We start from the raw sequence: 19,442 nt of genomic DNA on the forward strand, positions 1-19,442 counted from the left end.
CTCTGGGAGGGGGCGCCTTCGAGGCTCTGAAAGCCAGGGTACGCATGGATGAGGCTCCCACTCCAGTTCATATGTCTGGCTTGTCACTCCTGTGGCCCTGCACCAAAACTTCCTGTGATGGGAGAGCTACCCGACCCTCTGAGGCCTGTTCCTAAGGCGGAGAGGGAGAAGCCAGGCCTGACTCCAGAGTTTGAAGACCCAGGAGGAAACCACTGCCACAAAGGACATTTGGATTTGATGACACTTCAACATTGGTCACACTTGATGACGCAGCGTTGGACATTTGCCTCTCCCCTGTAGCCTCCCTCCAAAAGCTCGGCACTGAGCACACAGCACACCTGGTATTCCCCAGCAAGCTTATGGTCATGTGATTTCTGTGGCACTGTTATTAATAATTACCTCTCAGTCCTCTCTAGCCCCTCTGGTTCTTCCCTCTCAGCTTCCAGAGTCCCTTCCCTGTCCTTGGCTGGTTGCTTCTTGTCCGGTTAGGGTCAGCCACGGCCTTCTCCTCCTTCTCCACACCGCCCTCCCCAGGCTTCCATTACATCTTTATGCTCACGCCTTCCTAGTCTGTATTTCTGGACTGGGGTCTTTTCATAGGCCGTCTTTCAAGTTGGTTTTTAGAAATCTGTTCCTCCTCGCTTTCTTTGCTGTTCCACCGAGACAGGTTCTCTGTCTCTCACCATTGAGGCAGATTTTCTTCCCCTTCACAGTTCAAATCTGATTAGTCACCACTTCCTGCCTTCCTTCTAGAAGGTTTTTAGAGGCTCCCTCCTCTCCTCACTCCTTACCACTACTCTAGTGCTGACATCTAATTTGTTTTCTAGGATGTAGAGACAATCGCCTCTGGCTTTCCCTACCACGAACTCAATTCTGCGTTTTGTCTCCCAAGCAACTGTTTTTATAAGTTAATCCCTGCTATATCACCTTCCTGCTAAAAAACAGGCCTATGCCCTCTGTTTGTTTATAGGTCAATATGCAAATTCTTAGTGATTGACAGGCACCCCCCAGTTGGCCCCTTCAGCCTCCTGTCCTGAAATGGCCCTCCATCGAAACCAACATTCTAGATGTCAAGTGCAACGGGCTAAGTCCATGCTCACTGTTCCCAGCATCTGGATCTTTTGTCTGGTACACACGTTCTTGCTCGCCCGGAGAAAGTCACCCTCCTGTCTCCTTCTCTCTAATTACTGCGGACACTACATTCGTATCTCTTTCTTAGGAAGCCATTCTCAGAGACCTCAAATTAAGGGGGCCTTCCCCAGAATTCCTAAAGGTACCCAGCTAACCCTGCTGCTGTACATTTTCCATATTGTGTAACTGGTTCTCGTCCCTAGTTCCTGGATGACATTTCTGGAAAGTAAGGATCCATGCTAGGGTCCTTTATTTTTCAGACCTAATGCCTACCTTTAATAAATACTTGCTGGATGAATGAAAAAAATTGAGGTTTGGGTTAAAAAGTAGAGATAAATGCATCACCTCTTACTTGCAAAACTCACTTGTGTGTCTAATTTCTGTGTCGTTAGGAGATGGTGTCAGGCCATGAGGGTGGGAAAGGGACCTCTGGTTGGAGTCGGTTCTATGACACTTTGTGCTTTCAAGACCCTTCCCAGAACTGGGAAGGAACAAGGCAGGACTTCACGTTGTGTTTATTTTTTTTAATATTTGACAACATTTATCTTAATTAATAAATACAAATTGTAATCTGGGTATGGTGGTACACGCCTGTAATCTTAGCACTTGAGAGGCTGAGGCAGAAGAATTGTGAATTCAAGACCAATCTGGGCTACAAAATGAATAGCAGGCTACCCAGGGCTACAGGGCAAGACCCTGTTTTGAAAAACAAAACAAACAAAATACTGTATACACACACACACACACACACACACACACACACACACACAAACACACATATGCACATGGTTTTATATTAAAAATATTTTACCTGCTTTCACTTGCAATTTTCCTAACCTTACTTTAAGATCATCTACCCCACTCCATAAAAACTAATAATTGCTACCAAATAAATAAAAGATGAGAAAACCGAAAATAAATGTGGAAACTAGAAGAAACTATTAATGAAGATCAAAGTGGGCTGTGTATCTAAATTAATTTCACTGGCTGGTGTGGGGGACGGGTTAATAAAGATGTTAATAGAAACTCCCCAGGAGCTTTCTGCAGCACCCCTGAAGTGATATCATAATGAGTCCAATCGGAGCTCATAGATCCCGTGAATGCCTGTGGCTTCATTAGCGTCAGCAAGGGAGTGTTGCTGGAATCCCAGGGATGGGCCTCCATTCAACAGTACATTCCAGAAGCCAAGCTCAGCTTCAGAAATCAAAGCTGGGTGGAAAGACATCATTATCAGGAAATGGGCCTGGAAGAGTATCATTAGCTGTCCCTGTGTAGGGCATTGTTTAATTACCAAACAATATTTATGCTTGATAATGAATGCATATGGAATACTGTCATAAGGACCACCTTGGGGTCCAATGAATCTGGATATTCGGAGTCAACTGCTTCCTGGCTAGGTGACCCTGGGACAGATACCTGCTTCTTAAAGCTACAGCTCTCATTTATAAAGTATGGGTGGTAACACTGCTCCTATTTGATAAGGTGGCTGTGAATCAAAGTAAGATGATTCCATTTCACAACTATCTACTGATGCATATTATGAGCCGGTTAAAGGACATGCATAAAATTCAGCTAGAAGTAGCCGAACTAGAATTTTCCAGAGGCCTTCCTCTTACAACATATTTGAACAAAATAAGCAGGAAGAAGCCAGTATGGCTGACTTAGCTGGCTTATGCATTCTGTGGTAGGTGGATAACAAGGGTTCTTCTAGGAAAAGGCTCTGTGGGCACAGGATGGGTGGGCATTTAGACGGCAATTTAGATGTGGGGAGCGAACAGGTACAGCCTTCATGGACACTCAGACCCACTTAGGTAGGTGCTTAAAAACTGAACATCAACTTTCCTGATGTGGGAATCCAGGCAACATTTAGACCCACAGAAGCCAAACCAAAAGTCAGACCTGGTGCCACAAGGCATGCCCAACATCCTGAAGGAGGCCAGGGTTTCTACGGTTCTAAATATAAAGAAACAGTGGCAGTGTGTTCTCACACACCTGTCATGATGCCCGTACCGAGGTCAACACTGAGCAGCTGAAGTTGAACACTGTGGCAGAGAAAATTGGGGGGGGGGATGCGGTGGGGGGGACTGGGATTGGGCTTTTCTGAAAACCTAGGCTCTGTGGCAGATGCCGTTCAACAATTTCTCAGCACTGTGCTGCAAAGGGGGACAGGGACACAGTGTGACAAACAGAAAGAGCAAAGGTTGGATGCTGGTTCCATCCTTTCCAACCAGGGAATTCATCTCTGTGAGTCTGGGAGAACATTTCCTCCTCTGTAGGATGGTACCACCTCCTCCAACAATGACCTAGGCGAGCAGTCGTAGAGATTAGCAATGATGTGTAGTAGATATGTATAATGCACGGTATAGACATATCATTATATATGCATTTACATGTGTACACTGCCTGGTACACAGGGAGCACATTCTGAAGGATAGGATAGTTCCCATTGTGTGGATCAGAGAACTGGAGATAATAACACCCTTAAGATCTCCCAGGCAATAAATGGAGGAAGTTGGACTTTCAGTTCAGAAGGTAGCCCCTTCCCTCTGAGTTCAGCCAGTGACTAACTCTCACAGCAGAGAACTCATGGGGCAGAGCTGACACCAGAGCAGAGGCCATAGTAGACTGAGCGGCCAGCAATTTGCTCAGAGTCCTTGGAGTCCAATGCACAATAGCTCTTTATCATCCCACTGGGTGCAAGGGTCATTTCCAGTCCCGTCTCTGTCTCCTGCGTGACTCCCACAGTGGTGTCAAATGCAGCCAAGCTCTTACACCATCTTTACTATATATATTATATATATGTAATAAAATATATGTGTGTATTTATAAATAAATTTATAAAAATATATAAATATGCGTGTGTGTTTGAAATTATAATTACATCATACCCCCTTCCCTTTCCTCCAACCCCTCCCATGCATCCCCCCTTGCTCTCTCTCTCTCTCTACACACACACACACACACACACACACACACACACACACACACACACAAATACAACCTGCCTAGTCCGTATAACGTCACCTATGTGTACGATCGGCCCTGAGATCATATGCATTCAGGGAACATCTTAAACTGGTTTTAAAATCAGAAGGAGAATTCAGAGGTTCCACTGCTTGACTGGATAGACAGCTGCTGACAGTAGTCCGCCCCAGCTGTTTCTTGCTTCCACCTAGCGGTCAAAAGCTGCAAAAGCAAGCATCCCGAAAACCAACAGGGTGTATAGGCTGGTCTATCTGTCCTCTGGCCGGCAGGGCACAGATTCGGGCGCCTGGGGGCTTTTTGTGTGTTCTGCTTTCTTGCCTTTTGACTTCCACTAAGTTCCCCCAGTGGGAAAAAAAAAAAAAAAAAAAAAAAAAAAAACGTTTCTTCCTGAACCTGAAAATCAGCCTAATCCCGGATGCTTCCCCGTGGCTGAGCTCATGAGGCAAATCGGGCGGCGAGCTTTTCAGGAGATATTTTTTTAGAAGTCCGAAGGCCTCCGTGGCCGCCCTGCTCCCCTCGCTATGGGAACAGGCATCAAAGCGACAGGAGAGTAAAGTGCTTTGCACGCACATCGGGAACTAATTGCCAATTTGGCAAATGCATTGACTAATGTCACGCACTGTTATTTCTAAATCCTCTCCTGTCCTTGACCCCCGGTATCTAGATGTAAACTTGGAACCATTAGTGGAGAAGGATAAAGTCTTCTGGTGCCTCAAATGGAGTTGAGAGGGATTTAAACTCAGCGCTTTTGAGTGTGGTGACATGAACCCAGCAGTACATTAATGCTGGGATTTGAGCTCACACAGCGTGAGAGCTTTCAGAACCCGTGTTTAAGGAAGCAAACAGAGCCCCGACAGACCTTTTCAGAGGAGCAAAGGAGTTGGACGGAGCAATCAACGACACATTAAAAACCACAACTGGGCTGCGATCATGTGGGCCGAAGAAAAAGTTCCTCTTTATCACCAGATCTTCGCATCTAATGAGACGGTGCCTGGACAGCCTCCAGAGGAACAAGTCTCTGTTTACTTTAACGGAGACACGTCTAAATATTTAGCTGAGTCCCTGAAAAGCCCTATGAGATTTTTGTAGCAAATAGGTCCCCAAGGTAAGATCTCGTCGTCGTCTGTGGCCATTGGAAAATATAGACAAAGGGGACTTGGGAAAGAAAAATCAGAAAATATTGTGATCAAAAGCACCAATGCAGCCGGGCGGTGGTGGCGCACGCCTTTGATCCCAGCACTTGGGAGGCAGAGCCAGGCGGATCTCTGTGAGTTCGAGGCCAGCCTGGACTACCAAGTGAGTTCCAGGAAAGGCGCAAAGCTACACAGAGAAACCCTGTCTCGAAAAACCAAAAAAAAAAAAAAAAAAAAAAAAAAAGCACCAATGCTTACATTTCCTTTCCTCTAAGAATGAACTATATTTCAGTGCCCTCCAAGTACTTAGGACCAACACCGTGCTGGTTGCTACCTCATCTTAGCCTAGTCTGTTTCGCTTCTTCAACAGGTTTCATTCCTATCTGGGTGGAGAAACCCACACTGTGTGGGTGGGCAGAGCCTCTGTTTTGTTGGCCCGGAATGCCTGAGGTTCTTGAGGTTGGGAGGACTCTGAGTGCATTTTCTTGTGAATGGAAGGAAGAGGTGAAAAGGCTTTGTAAAGACATCTAGAGGCGTCTACTGCTCAAATTCACACTGTATTACTAGATCTCAGCCAAGGTGAACATCTGATTTGCTCTCAGCCTCTGGGATGCCCTGTAGCACAAACATACCACAACCCAGATAGTCCATGAGTTTTAACCTCTTCAGACACTGTGGTAGGAGAATCCCCTTCAGGACTCTATCATTGCTTCGGGATGCTTTAGGAAGGGTCACCAAAATTCCTCCCCTCCCCCACCGCAGGAGGCCAGCAACCTCAGCCCCCCCCACCTCCCCCCGCCCCCGTCAGTTTGATTAATGTGTCTTGGCTAATTGTGTGAAAGACAGCAAGTGTGGCCACTTTATTGTTCAGCCAATCACAGGCACCTCAGTTAGCATGTGAAAAGGGGGTGCCTTGCAGGAGGAGGCGGGTGAGTTCTGGCGGCTGAGTCAAAGGCTGGGAGTTTTAGGGGGGGGCACGGAGCAACACCCACTCCTTTGAGGGGAAGTTACTATGCTCTACTAACCCTGCAAACCGTAGTCAAAGACCTTTTTCTCCTTCCTCTTTTTTTTCAAGATCTTTTTTCCCATGGTACATGCAGGCGAGACGCTGGCTACTCAGCAGATGGGGTTCACGTTCCAGGGTTTTTAATATTTCACTTTTATATTTCTGTTAGAGGGTGATCCCGCTGAGAGTCTGGGAATCCAGGCTCGTCAGAACCCCCTCACTGACACTTGGATATACGGCTCTGAAAGCCATCCCAGGAGGAAAGATTAAACAAAAAAAAAAAAGGGGGCCTATTTTTCAAAGCCGACTCCTCAATCTGCCCACATCAAAATAAGACAACTGGCCCTTTGAAGTGGAAGACGAGAGTCCTCAGCCCAGCTTGCTCAAAGTGGGGAGTGAGGAAGGACAGGAAGGAAGAAGGAAGGAGCAGAGGAGGCAGTCTCGAACATGATACACCCCTCTCACCTTCCAGATTTAATCAGGTACGAGCGGCTACAGCCCGCCACAGCCTAAAGCCCTGATCGCTCCTCAGAACTGGGAGGAAGCTGGTACTCACTGGAGTCAGCACTGGGTGATTTTTAACACTCCCATCAGAATCAGTATGGTGCCTCAAACCAGAATCCAGACAAGAATCCAGTAATGGCAGCAAGTGGGTGGAGACTGGACTGTTTATGCAAGTTCAGAGTTGCCAAGCACCTTCCATTGTGCTGGGTAAAAAGCATATTAGGAATTTAACTCAGCAGCACACGGTTTTCTAAATGGGCAAATGACTGGAATGAATATTTCTAAAAAAAAAAAAAAAAAAAAAAGAGGCCTGTGAATGTGAATGGCCAAGGAAAGCATTCATCAGTCATCCTCAGAGAAATGAGCATCAAAACCAAGAGTTTGCATCCAATGTCAGTTTAGAACAGATGAGATCGACAAGATAAAAAGCCAGCTGGGCATGGTGACATATGCCAGTTGGGAGGCAGAGGCAGAGGGGTCACTGTGAGTATGGGGCCAGTGTAGGCTATGGAGGGAATTCCAGATCAGCCAGCTCCATAACAAGATCCTGTCCTCAAAAACTGAAAAAGCAACCCCCATACACAAACAATAATGATGGTGGTGGTGGTGGTGGTGGTGGTGGTGGTGATGGTGATGATGATGGTAGTGGTGTTGGTGTTGTTGGTGGTGATGGTGGTGATGGTGGTGGTGGTGGAGGTGGAGGTGATGGTGATGGTGGTGGTGGTGGTGGTGGTGGTGGTGGTGATGGTGGTGATGGTGGTGATGGTGATGGTGGTGGTGGTGATGGTGGAGGTGGTAGTGGTGATGGTGGTGGTGGTGGTGGTGGTGATGGTGATGGTGGTGGTGATGGTGGTGGTGATGGTGGTGGTAGTGATGGTGGTAGTGATGGTGGAGGTGGTGGTGGTGGTGATGATGATGATGGTGATGGTGGTGATGATGATGGTGGTGGTGATGGTGGCGGTGGCGGTGGTGGTGGTGAGGTAAAAAGAGAAACTCTCATGGTTCTCACCATCGGTAGGAATGTAAGTGAGTACAACCATTATAGAAAACAGCGCCGATGTTTCTTTAACAGAAAACCTGGAATAAAAACCCTGTGACCCCGCAGTCTCCAAAGGAACTGAAGCAGTGTGTCACGTCCACAGTTACACTTGATGTTCACTGCAGCACTGTTTACGCTAGCCAAGGCGTAGACCAGGGCAGGCAGCAACTGAAATAAACACGGTGTTGTACACATGTAACAGAATACTATGTGTCCGTGAAAAACAACAGGATTCTGTCGTTTCTAGTAACATGGGTGACATTGGAGGACACTATGTCCATTGAGCTAAGTTGACAGGAAGACAAATCTCGTATTTTCTAACTTCTATGCAAAAGTTGACTTCACAGGAAGGAGAGAGGAAGGCTGCAGATAACCAGAGCCTGGGAAGTGGGCAGGGCAGGGGAGGGTGGAAAAGGGGTGGCTGATAGGAACAGGGGTGCAGTTGGATAGAAGGTGACTCATGATGTTCTGGCACCCACCTCCTCCTGCAGCAGCAGGTCAGGAGTGGGGGTAGATGGGGATGCCTCGAGAGAGACCTGCTTATTCATAAGACTTGCTCCTGGGACAGGAGTCTCCATGATCCCTTTAAAACACGGTCCTTTTTGATTGAGTTAGTAATATAGGTACTAACCCCATGCCCAGGATACTCTGGCCTCTTAAGATTTGCAAAGGCAGGGCTGGAAATCCTGGCATGGTTAAGGGTACCACTCCTTTCCCTGTGCTCAGCCTGACCCACAACCACAGGCTTCCCAAAGCCATAGGAACAGCCCCCCCCTCCCCATAATAAGTGCTGCAGTGCCAGTGAGAACCAGGGAATGAATCCAAACCCATGTTCTGGAGACTCAAGAACACACCACATCCATCCAGGGACTGCGCCTTGCACCGAGTCTAGCGGATTGCAAGCTCTCTAAACAGTTCTACTTTGAATCAGACCAAAGTAGACAATAATGCAAAAGTGTAAGCCCTGTTCATATTGGGACTAGAGAATTTTCTTTGTAAATAAATTTCGAATTACTTTGACACCGGGGCAAAATGAACAATGTGATGTATTTCTCTCTGTTTTCTCGGAGCCCAGGTATCTTCTTAGCATGGAATCTGGCAGGGAAGAGTTTGGCCATGGTCCTAGCTTTGATGACCATCTGTTATAGGGGTATCTCACTATTGTCTGGGCCAACCTGAACCCCGAGTTTTTGAAGATTAGGGTGGCTGCCTATGCTCACCACAGCAACTTTGTATGCATGTGTCCCTAAAGGCTTTCTGATTCTAAACTTCTGCCTGTGTCTATAGCAAAGAGGAGAGGGAGGTATGTCTGCCCATCTTCACCCAGGCAGAGAGGAGTGAATGGGAAATGAGGAGGACCAGATTCTCCTGGAAACCATGGCAACTAGAGCCAGGCACTAATGCAGACTGAGCCGTGATCTCCATAAATGGCCTTTTCTTTCTTATCTCACACCAAAGGGGAAGGCACTATCCTGCACCTCAAGTCCAGAGCGTCAAACTCTTGAAAAATAGTTAGAAACAGTTAGGCAGTTCTAAATGACTCTAAGGCCAATAAGTAGGGAATGTGATCGTTTCCCTAAGAGGTTGAAAGGACCTGAAAGGACTTCACAGTTAGTCTTTAGCTTTCCATGGAGTTTTGTTAACTCTGATTAGTTCAAAAGGACTGATGGCTTTTCGTAGCTTTTTGAGTAAAAGTAATAGATGCAGGATAAAAAGGGAGAAAGCCTCCTTCTCATGTCTTGTCTACTCCCCTTCCTCCTGGTTTTTTGTTTCTCCCTCTCTCTCTCTCTCTCTCTCTCTCTCTCTCTCTCTCTCTCTCTCTCACACACACACACACACACACACACACACACACACACACACACACACACACACAGAGTTGGCCTTTTAGACTTAAGTTTCTCATGCATTAGCTTCCCAAGTGCTGGGATTATGGGCTGATACCGCCACACCCTGATTTTTGTTTTCTTCCTTAATCGCTTTGAAGTCTTCCTGCAATTTCTTGCTCGCATGAAACTCTTCCAGGAAAACCTTACACCAAAGTCTATAGTGACAATTTGGGAAAAACTGGGGTTTATTAATGGAACAATTAAGAACGTGAAGACTGTATCATCTAGCTTGGAACACTTGCATCCAAGTCATGTCCTTATCTGTTCCCATGCTCCTCCCCCTTAACCCTGTCGGGGAGAGGTTAGCATCCTCACAGCCTTGGTTTGTGTCTCTGGCTTCCAGGGCATCTGAGGCAGCCCATCTTCATCCTCTGGCTCACTGGATGCATCCTCACTTCTGTCTCAATGCCCTGAAGTGACTTCTTGGTTAGCTGACCACTTCTCAAAGAATCTCCCTGTGGACAATACTTCTAACGCTTCCTTATCCATCCCCAGCAGCTGCCCGTGAAGGACCATGAGTGACAGAAATGACCGGCCGTCAGGCAGAGAGACAGTTCTCTAGAGGCATCTTATCTGGCTTATCCTAGGTCTAGCATGCCTCTGGCTCCCTCTGTTTGCTATAGCTTTCCTGTTACACACGGCTCAAACATGGAGCAAATAAACTCAGTGGTAGTCATGGGCTCCACAGTGAGAACAGTTCCTTGCTCATGCAATTCAAAGCATGCTGTTCCTTTGAGCCGTGGTGTACTTGGAAATGGATGTAGACAACCATGGTAGCAGTCCTTTCTAGTTATTTTTCACCTTGCTACCTGGGTTTTATATCATTGGAGAACGGATTTAACCTCAGTCGGTATTTCACTCTCTTTTTAATAAAAGGATTAAGCTGGGCATGGTGGTACAAGCCTGAAATCTCAGCACATGGGAGGTAGAGGCTACAAACAAGTTCCAAGACAACCTGGGCTCTACAGTGAGGCCCTGTTCTAAACAAATACACAGACAAATAAAAGAATTCGTGGAAAATATATAAATCTACTAGTCTATCTTTGTTGTCTCTAATGCCAGATGGACACCCTGTGTGACCAACACTCTCCCAGAATTACCAGTTCTCAGAACATTTAGACTCTTAGCTCACTATTACCTGGATTGTAGTTAGGCAGCTTGGAGACTCCAGGCCAGGTATCCTCTGTAGGGACTCCCAGTACCTACACAGAGAAAGAGAAATGAAGTGAGAAGAAACCAGCTGGACAGAGCAGACACAGACGCCAGGGACGGAGCGGGGAAGGACCAAGAAGTCAGTGGTGTCACATGGAATCAGCTGATGTCCGGGAGGAAGAATTGTCGGTAGTTCCAATGTTTTTTTAGTTTGTTATGCACAGCACCGTACCCCCACAGTCCTGAGAGTGTGTCTCCACTAACTCACTCTGCGTGATCGCCAAGTGTTAAGGATATGTAGCAGCTGGAGTGACTGTCCATCACCTCCCATCACCCCCCATCGCCCCCCCCCATTGTCCCCCATCACCCTCCATCACCTCCCATCTCAGTCCTATAAGCTGATCGGCAGGAGATGCTGCTGGCCTGGATCGTGCCTCAGCATAGGTTTTTCATCTGTTTCTGGATGTGCTCAAATCAAAAAGGATTCAAATGACTGACCTTTAGGCGGTTGAATACTGGCTAAAAATGACCCGGCTCTAACCTTTGCTTTTTCTACTAGGTCTCATTTTCTTGTTTTCTCCATGTCTGGCAGCTAGGACTATAACTTGGTTTTCCGCTGGTGGATTATACTGGTAACATCATGTGAAAGAGAGCTGACTTGTGCTTTAAAAAAAATTATGTGTACATATGTGTGTCCAGACGTGTGTGGGGAAGGTGGAGGGCAGATCTGTGGGGCTGGCTCTCCTTTCCTTGTTATGTGGGGTCTGGGCATCAAATTCAGGACTCCAGGCTTGTGGAGCGAGCCTTTATCCACTAAACCATCATGCCTGTCCCGACCTATGCTTCAGGTGGCCAAATTTAAGTTCTTGTTTTTAAAGAAGATGACGTTTTGACAATGAAGGTCTTCTGGAGTGTGAAGTCAAATGGACTTTGGATGGAGCTATCACTGCAGTCCTCTGTAGACACCATCTTGCCATTCTTTGAAGATGACCATAAACCCCACAGCCAGCGAGTGTGGGGGTCTGAGGAGCATGACTTTTGTACCCCGTTGGTGATGCCAGCAGTTTGCTTTATCACTTCAGCGGACCTCTTCTTTGTAGCACATCCTAATATCATGCTTCTGGGGAACATGGACTATAGACACGGGCCCAGTTTATGACAGGAAGCTAATTGTCTGACTGAATGTGGTTAATGAGGAATGCAGGATATATCGGTGGTGACTAGGTCCCTGGTGGAGAGGCATGCATGTGGGGTCTCTTGGGCTTGCCTTCACACAAAAGACACTAACGTGCTGTTTTTCCTCACGTAGTACATTCTGAAAAGTCATGCCACCCAGTAAAAGCCTCCAGCTTTGATCCCATTCTCTAAACAAACTGAAAAGTGACTGAGAGGATTAGAGGCTTTTCCTATCAACCAACCCAAGCCTGAGGGAACACTGAGGAGCCTGGATTCCATTTTGAAAAACCAACTAGACTAATTCTTCTTTTGTGGGTGAAGCCCAGAGCAGGGGGAGCTCATTCTTCTCCCTCAGCCTACTGTCTTCCGTATTTGTCCAGATGCATGTGGAGACAAGCGGGGGTGACTCATGGGTCCCCATTCATCTTCTGTTGGTTGGCAAAGCACAGTGGGAAAAAAACAAGGTCGATCAGGGAGGAGGAAACGATCCAGGAAATGAATAGCAACCACATCCATATTTGCTGGAAGGTGAAAGTTACCAGACTTCTTGGTTCCTTTGTATTACATTTAACTGAGGCCAGATGGACACCAAATTTTCTGGAAAATTTTATGTTGAAAGCTTATTAAACCGAGATGTTAGAAGTCTAAACAAAAATTTGGTTATTCATTTCGTAAAAATTCATTTAGTAAGATACAACTTCAGAAACTTTGTAATCTGACTCTCTAACTTATTTCACAGGAAATGAAAGCAAAAATGATGAGTAGGGTTACATAAAATTAAAAAGCTTCTAGAACAAGAAACAACGGAATGAAGAAACAATCTACAGAATGGTATAAAACATTTGCAAACTATATATTTGGTTAGGGTGAATAGCCAATATGTACAAGGAACTCAAAGAACTCAACAGCAAGTGAACATATCACCTAATTTAAAAAACAGACAAAGAATTCCAATAGACATCTTTCAAAGGAAGACACACAAGTGGCCAAAAGGCATGAAGAAAATGTTCAACGTCACTAATCATCAGAGAAATGCACGTTAGGACAACAATAACGATGGCTAGGACCATAAATACATCACTGTGTGTCTGTTGGAAAGGCTATTGAGGGAAAAAAAAAAAAAAGACCAGTAAGGGCTGAGGATAGGACTCAGCTAGTAGAGTGCATGAGATCCTGGGCTCAATCCCCTACACGGCATAAACCAGGTATGGCAGCACATACCTTAGTCCCAGCACTTGGGAGGATCGGGAGTTCAAGACTGGGCTACATGGCACCTTATCTCAACACCCTGCCCTCCCCCCAACGACAAAAGAAGGTGTTGGTTAGGATGTGGAGAAAAGGCAACCTTTGCTCTTTGTTGGTGAGACTATGGATTAGTACAACCATGATGGAAACTGGCAGACACTCCTCAAAAAGCTGCTACCTAATCCTCCTATTGCATATGTATTCGGGGGGAAAAAGAGAAATTAGCATGTCAGAGAGATGGCTTATATTTACTGCAGCTGGAGTATGGCACATCCACACCATGGGTACCTTAGAAAGTATCTTCATGACCAAAACGGTACATGTGTAAGGTGATGCATATGGTAACTGTTTGGCCGTTCTATAATGGTCATGTATTACAAAACATCATATTGGGACCCAGGAGGGGCTCAGTGGTAGAGAGCTTGCCTAGTGTTTGGGAAGCCCTGGGGATCTGTTGACCTGAGTTCAGTCCCTGGGACCAACATCAAGGAAGCCAAGAATGGATTCCCACAAGCTTTCCTCTGATCTCAATACACATGCTGTGGCACCCACCGACATTCACGTGCATGAACACATACACAAACCTATTGGGGAAAATTATAAAGGCCACTCCACGTAGTTAAAAGGAAGATTTATTTAGTGGATGACTTACAAATGAAGGAATGGATAGGTCGCGGGGGTCTGGGGAAAGTGTATCGCAATCCAGCGGTGTTCTCTGGAGCTCTGCACAATCAATCTCAACTATCCAGGGTCCAGGCGCAGAGAGAGCGCCCAGAGCCAGCGCTTGCCCATCCAGCTCTCAGGTTTCCAGCACCTCCCCTCGCCCCGCCTCGTAGGCGTGACAGTTGCCAGAGTCTCAATGGGGGTTGGAGCTTCCAGATCCAAGCTGGAATGGCTACCCACTACATCTCCCCCTTTTTGTCTAAATAAGAAGGTTCTAAACTAATACAAGACTATATACAAAGGAATGGTTATCAAATATTGTCCAGAAATAATGAGGGATAATGACCTAGATAAGATGTAACTACAACCAATGCAAACAATATCAAGCAAGAAACACATTCTAAAATCCAGAGAAGTATAGAGCATAGGTAAACGGCATGTTATAAAGATCATTCAAAGGTGTCCTATCCTAAAGAACCTGAATCTAATACTTAATATGTTCTATCTAAGATATTATATATACTAAGTTGTAACTATAACTGCTAGTCTTCAATCCCATCAAAGACCTGAGAAGGAACATAATGGTACCTGAGAAATGGTAGACGGATGCAAGCAACTTCGGGAATCTTGCAAGAGTAGACCAAGACAGCTGGCAGCCTGGACAGTCACCTAATGTTTCTCAGCATTGTTGGTGCATTCAAATTGGCTACAGGCCTAGAGTATCTGACAGACCATTTTCGGAAGCAGGATTTCTGAAAGACCATCTTACCCTGTCTTGGCAGAGTACAGTGGTCGCTTTCCTTGTGTCCCGCTTGTCCAGAAAGGACAGCATTGCATTTGTACTGTCAGCCATCAAGGCAAGGGCAGTTCTTTGCCCCGTAGGCCATTTTGTGCCAAAAAGACAAACTTCCAAATGGAAATGTCTTCGAAGCCCAACATTCTCTCGGGATCAATTGGTGCAGCCAGGAGCAATTGTGCCTCACGTCAACAGAATTCTAAGTTATTTAAATGCCATATTCTCTAGGTCTATGAAGTGTTTGAAGATTACCTGTCCATCTGACCTATGTATCTGTAAATCTGGATAACCTAACTAATGTAACTATAGAGATGACAGGCATAGGCGACTATAAATCTATAAATCTTATCTACCGAAATAACCTAAGGACTAAGGCTTCATGTAAATAAGGTAAACAGTCTATAAGCAAATGTATGGTGAAGAACGATGACTTCAAAATTGTGACAATACACAAGATATTTATAACAGAGGTAGGAATATATAGTGCGATATGCAATATGACAATAATCTTGAAATGGATAGGTCGCGGGGGTCTGGGGAAAGTGTATCGCAATCCAGCGGTGTTCTCTGGAGCTCTGCACAATCAATCTCAACTATCCAGGGTCCAGGCGCAGAGAGAGCGCCCAGAGCGAGCGCTTGCCCATCCAGCTCTCAGGTTTCCAGCACCTCCCCTCGCCCCGCCTCGTAGGCGTGACAGTTGCCAGAGTCTCAATGGGGGTTGGAGCTTCCAGATCCAAGCTGGAATGGCTACCCACTACACAAACCCAGTAAATAAATAAATGCAATAGTTTAAAAATAAAACACTTAAAGTTATACAGTCCTTTCACATCTGTTCTGTCCTCATACTCTCCAAAGACTTCCTTCCTGCCCTGAATACATACCAATTACAACCATATTTTGGTCCCTGGGAACCCACCTGGTAGATGGAGAGAGCTGATTCCCTCAAGTTTGTCCTATGATCTCCACGTGCATGCTGTGGAGTATACCCTCCCCTACCCAAAAACACATGCAACAACACAAAACACAACAACACAAAGCACAACAAAACAAAGCACCAAGTGTAGCAATTCTGTCTAGCTTCCCTCTGGATACGGAACTATATAGATACAATAGGAGATCTGCTTGAATTAAATGGATCTGGCCACAACACATCGCTAAACAATGCAGCGCTGTCTTCCTGGGACAGGGTCAAAGTCATCAGTGAGCAAAGCAGCTATGCAAACTCCAGAAACAACTAACGAAAAGGGAAAACCCAACGAACAGAGGAGAATGTTATGATTTAAAACTGTAGGAACTGGGGCTAGGGAGATGGCTCAGCGCGCAAGAGCACTTGCTGCTCGTCCGGAGGACCTGGGTTCAGTTCCCAGCACCAACACCAGAAAGCTCACAATTACATCTGACTCCAGCTCTGAGGCACCTGACACTGTCTTCTGGCCTCCATGGGCACTCACATGCACACACACACACACACACACACACACACACACACACACACACACACACACCAGATCAACCTTTTAAAAAATAATAGGAGTGCCTGGCACTGGTGGTGCACACCTTTAATCCCAGCACTGGGGAGGCAGAGGCAGGGGGATATTTGTGAGTCTGAGGCCCAGCCCGGTCTACAGAGCAAGTTCTAGAACAGGCTGGGTGACATACAGAGAAACCCTGTCTCAAAAAACCAAAATAATAACAATAACAATAATTAATAATGATGATGATGATGATGAATTTTGTTTGCAGGAGTCATAACTTCCCAGAGTCAGAGCACAGAGACAGTAAGACTCAGAGAGTTTGGACATAGACATGTTCTTTATTATACCCAAAGTTAGAGCTGTGTTCAGAACTCATGAGTTCTGACTCCAGGCCAGTATTATATTTTGATATGCTTACTTAATTTAAATTGTAATAAGTTGTCATAAATGTCAAAGTCTCTGGTTTATTTTAGTATGCTGAGAGGCATGAATATGGTTTTCTGGGCAGAGTATGTTGGGCGGATTCATCAAACACACTTGTTTTTGCCACAGAACTTGGTTTTTTTTTTTTTTGTTTTTTTGTTTTTTTTTTTTTTTTGGTACCTTATGTCCAGACTCAAGCAGAGCATCTTTCATTGACTGCGTTACAGAAATATCTTCATGGGGCAGTGGCAGTCACCAAGGACCAACAACTAGCAAGCCAGGGAAACATCTAGTCCACTCTTTTTCTGATTTCTGAGCACTGTGCTAAACGCAAAGAATTGCAAAGTGATTGTTTTTGAAGTGTGGTTGTTTAAATAGCACCAAACGTTTTTTAAAACTCAGTTTATATACAGTTCTCCAGACAGCAATAGCACTTACGGATATACTTACATTCTTTTCGAATATGATATTTTTCAAACATTCTAATGGCATGCCTCACTTCAGCATTACAGTTTATATTAGCCATCTTCATATACATCCTTTTACAGTATACTCGGTTTACTTTGTTCACACATGTTTCACTGAGATGTCATTCATCATTCTACTCTGACTGAAAAACACATTTTTCATATTCCCTTTTTCCCTGTCATTTCTTGCTTCTCTTAGTCCCCGAAGAATATTTATATGTGGTTAATGGCCAATAAATATTAAGCAACTAGGTTAAAAAAAATAAACCTTTAAATGTGTAAAGGGCCATTACAGGGTGAAGACTAGCAATACTAATTGTTTTCTCTGGGTTACGGACAAGGAGTGAGGACTGGCGTGGGAGAGCCGACCATAGCATCTGAGTTACTGAAACATCTCTATAACAGTATATGAGAGAAGAAAGCAAATATATATTTACACACACACACACACCACATACAACACACACACAGGGATGGTCTTGCTGGATGAGCTGGTACTTGCTATACAGCCCAGGTTACTTTCAAACCCACAGAAATCCTCCTTCCTCAGCCTTCCAAGTACTGGGATTATAGGAGAACTCAAGAGAAATTTAAAAAAAGTTTCTCCCCCCTCCCGTGTATATGTGTGTGTATGTGTGTGTGTGTGTGTGTGTGTGTGTGTGAGAGAGAGAGAGAGAGAGAGAGAGAGAGAGAGAGAGAGAGAGAAAGAAAGAAAGAAAGAAAGAAAGAAAGAAAGAAAGAAAGAGAGAAAGAAAGAAAGAAAGAAAGAAAGAAAGAAAGAAAGAAAGAAAGTCTTTTGGCTTGAAAAAGCTTTTTTTGTTTGTGAATGAATGTTTCCTATTTTGTCCCATGTTTCCCATAATATCCTCCGGGTGGCCAAAATAAAGTTTGATATTAGTGATTAATTTACATACAATGTCTTTGTGTCTCACAGTACATTTTTATCTTCATCAGAAGACAAGGAGCTGGATCAAGCATTAGCCACCGATAAAAACCCCAGTGTAAAGCACTTTGATGCACATACAATATGAATGAACCTTGAAAGCATTATGCTAAGTGAAATAAGCCAGGCCCAGATAGACAAACGTTATAGGACTCCAGTGATGTAAGGTATTTGTTATTTCACAAATTCATAGAGACAGAAAGTAGATGAGAGATTCTCAGGGGCTGAGTTGGCCAGGCTCGATGGGACTGTGTTCATGGCTGCAGAGCTTTTGCTTGGGGTGATTGGAAGGTGCTGGAAATAATGGCAGAGGTGCTGGCCCAACAGTGCCAATGGATCGACCATAGTGCACCACACACTTGATTGTTAAAATGGTAACATTTCCCATCTCATTTTATTTTCATTGTTCCAGAGTGCTTATTGGGTGCTTTGTGATTTTTTTTTTGAATTCCACTTCTTTATTGTGTGTATTTGGAGTGGCACATGTGTGGAAACCAGAGGAAAATTAGTGGGAGTTCTCTCCTTCCACGGTGTGGGTTGGAGGCAGAGCTCGGGTTCTCAGGCTTGGCAACAACTGCCCTTTCTCGGGGAGGCGTCTTACAGTCCCATGTGATGTTTATCATCTATGCACTGTGTAATGGTAACATCAGGGTACATTTATCTGTCTTTTCAAAGATTGGTCTTTTGTTGTTGTTGTTGTTTGTCTGCTTTTTTGTTTTTTCAAGACAGGGTTTCTCTATGTAGCCCTGGCTGTCCTGGAACTTGCTCTATAGACCAGTCTAATCTTGAACTCAGAGATTTGCCTGCCCAAGTGCTGGTATTAAAGGCATGCGCTTGGCTAACATTGGTTATTTCTTTGTGGTTAAAAAAATTAATATCCTTTCTTGCCTTTTAAAAATATATACAGAACACCATGATTACCTACAATCTATTAGGCAAAAGATGGCCAGACCTAATTTATCAAATCTGTTTGTAACTTGGTACACATTGACCAACCTGGTAAATTTTAGGTATACTTTACCAAAATAGGAAAAATCATCAAAAAAAAAAAAAAAAAAGAGGGGTAAATAGACAGTATGGTTATATCACTGACTATAAAGCAAAGAAAACCAAAGCATATCACAGTGCAAATGAAGTGGAGAAAATAATAAGGAAAGAAATGGAAATATGCACACTTACATTCATACACATACACACATTCATATAGACATGCACACATTTATACACACATGCACACACATATTCATACACACATATGCACACACTATACACACCCATGCTCGCACACATATTCACACACACACATGGGCACACACCAAGGTCTTTAGCATCTTAGGCATCACGCTCGTGTGCAGGAGCATGACAGATTCTATACTTCCCTTACACTAACATGAGAGGTGTGTTTTCTGAGGTTC

General features: G+C 44.8%; 1 protein-coding gene across 1 annotated transcript in view; it reads right to left on the reverse strand.

Moving 5' to 3' along the window:
* Positions 1–19,442, reverse strand: part of Cdk15 (cyclin dependent kinase 15) — a 100,393-nt gene that overhangs the window by 32,654 nt on the left and 48,297 nt on the right. The window contains exon 10 of the mRNA XM_028885552.2: positions 10,826–10,889. Within this exon, the coding sequence (XP_028741385.1) occupies positions 10,826–10,889 (64 nt within the window). The remainder of the gene's footprint in view (positions 1–10,825; positions 10,890–19,442) is intronic.

This window comes from Peromyscus leucopus, chromosome 13, assembly GCF_004664715.2.
Source record: "Peromyscus leucopus breed LL Stock chromosome 13, UCI_PerLeu_2.1, whole genome shotgun sequence".
Taxonomy (NCBI): Eukaryota; Metazoa; Chordata; class Mammalia; order Rodentia; family Cricetidae; genus Peromyscus; species Peromyscus leucopus.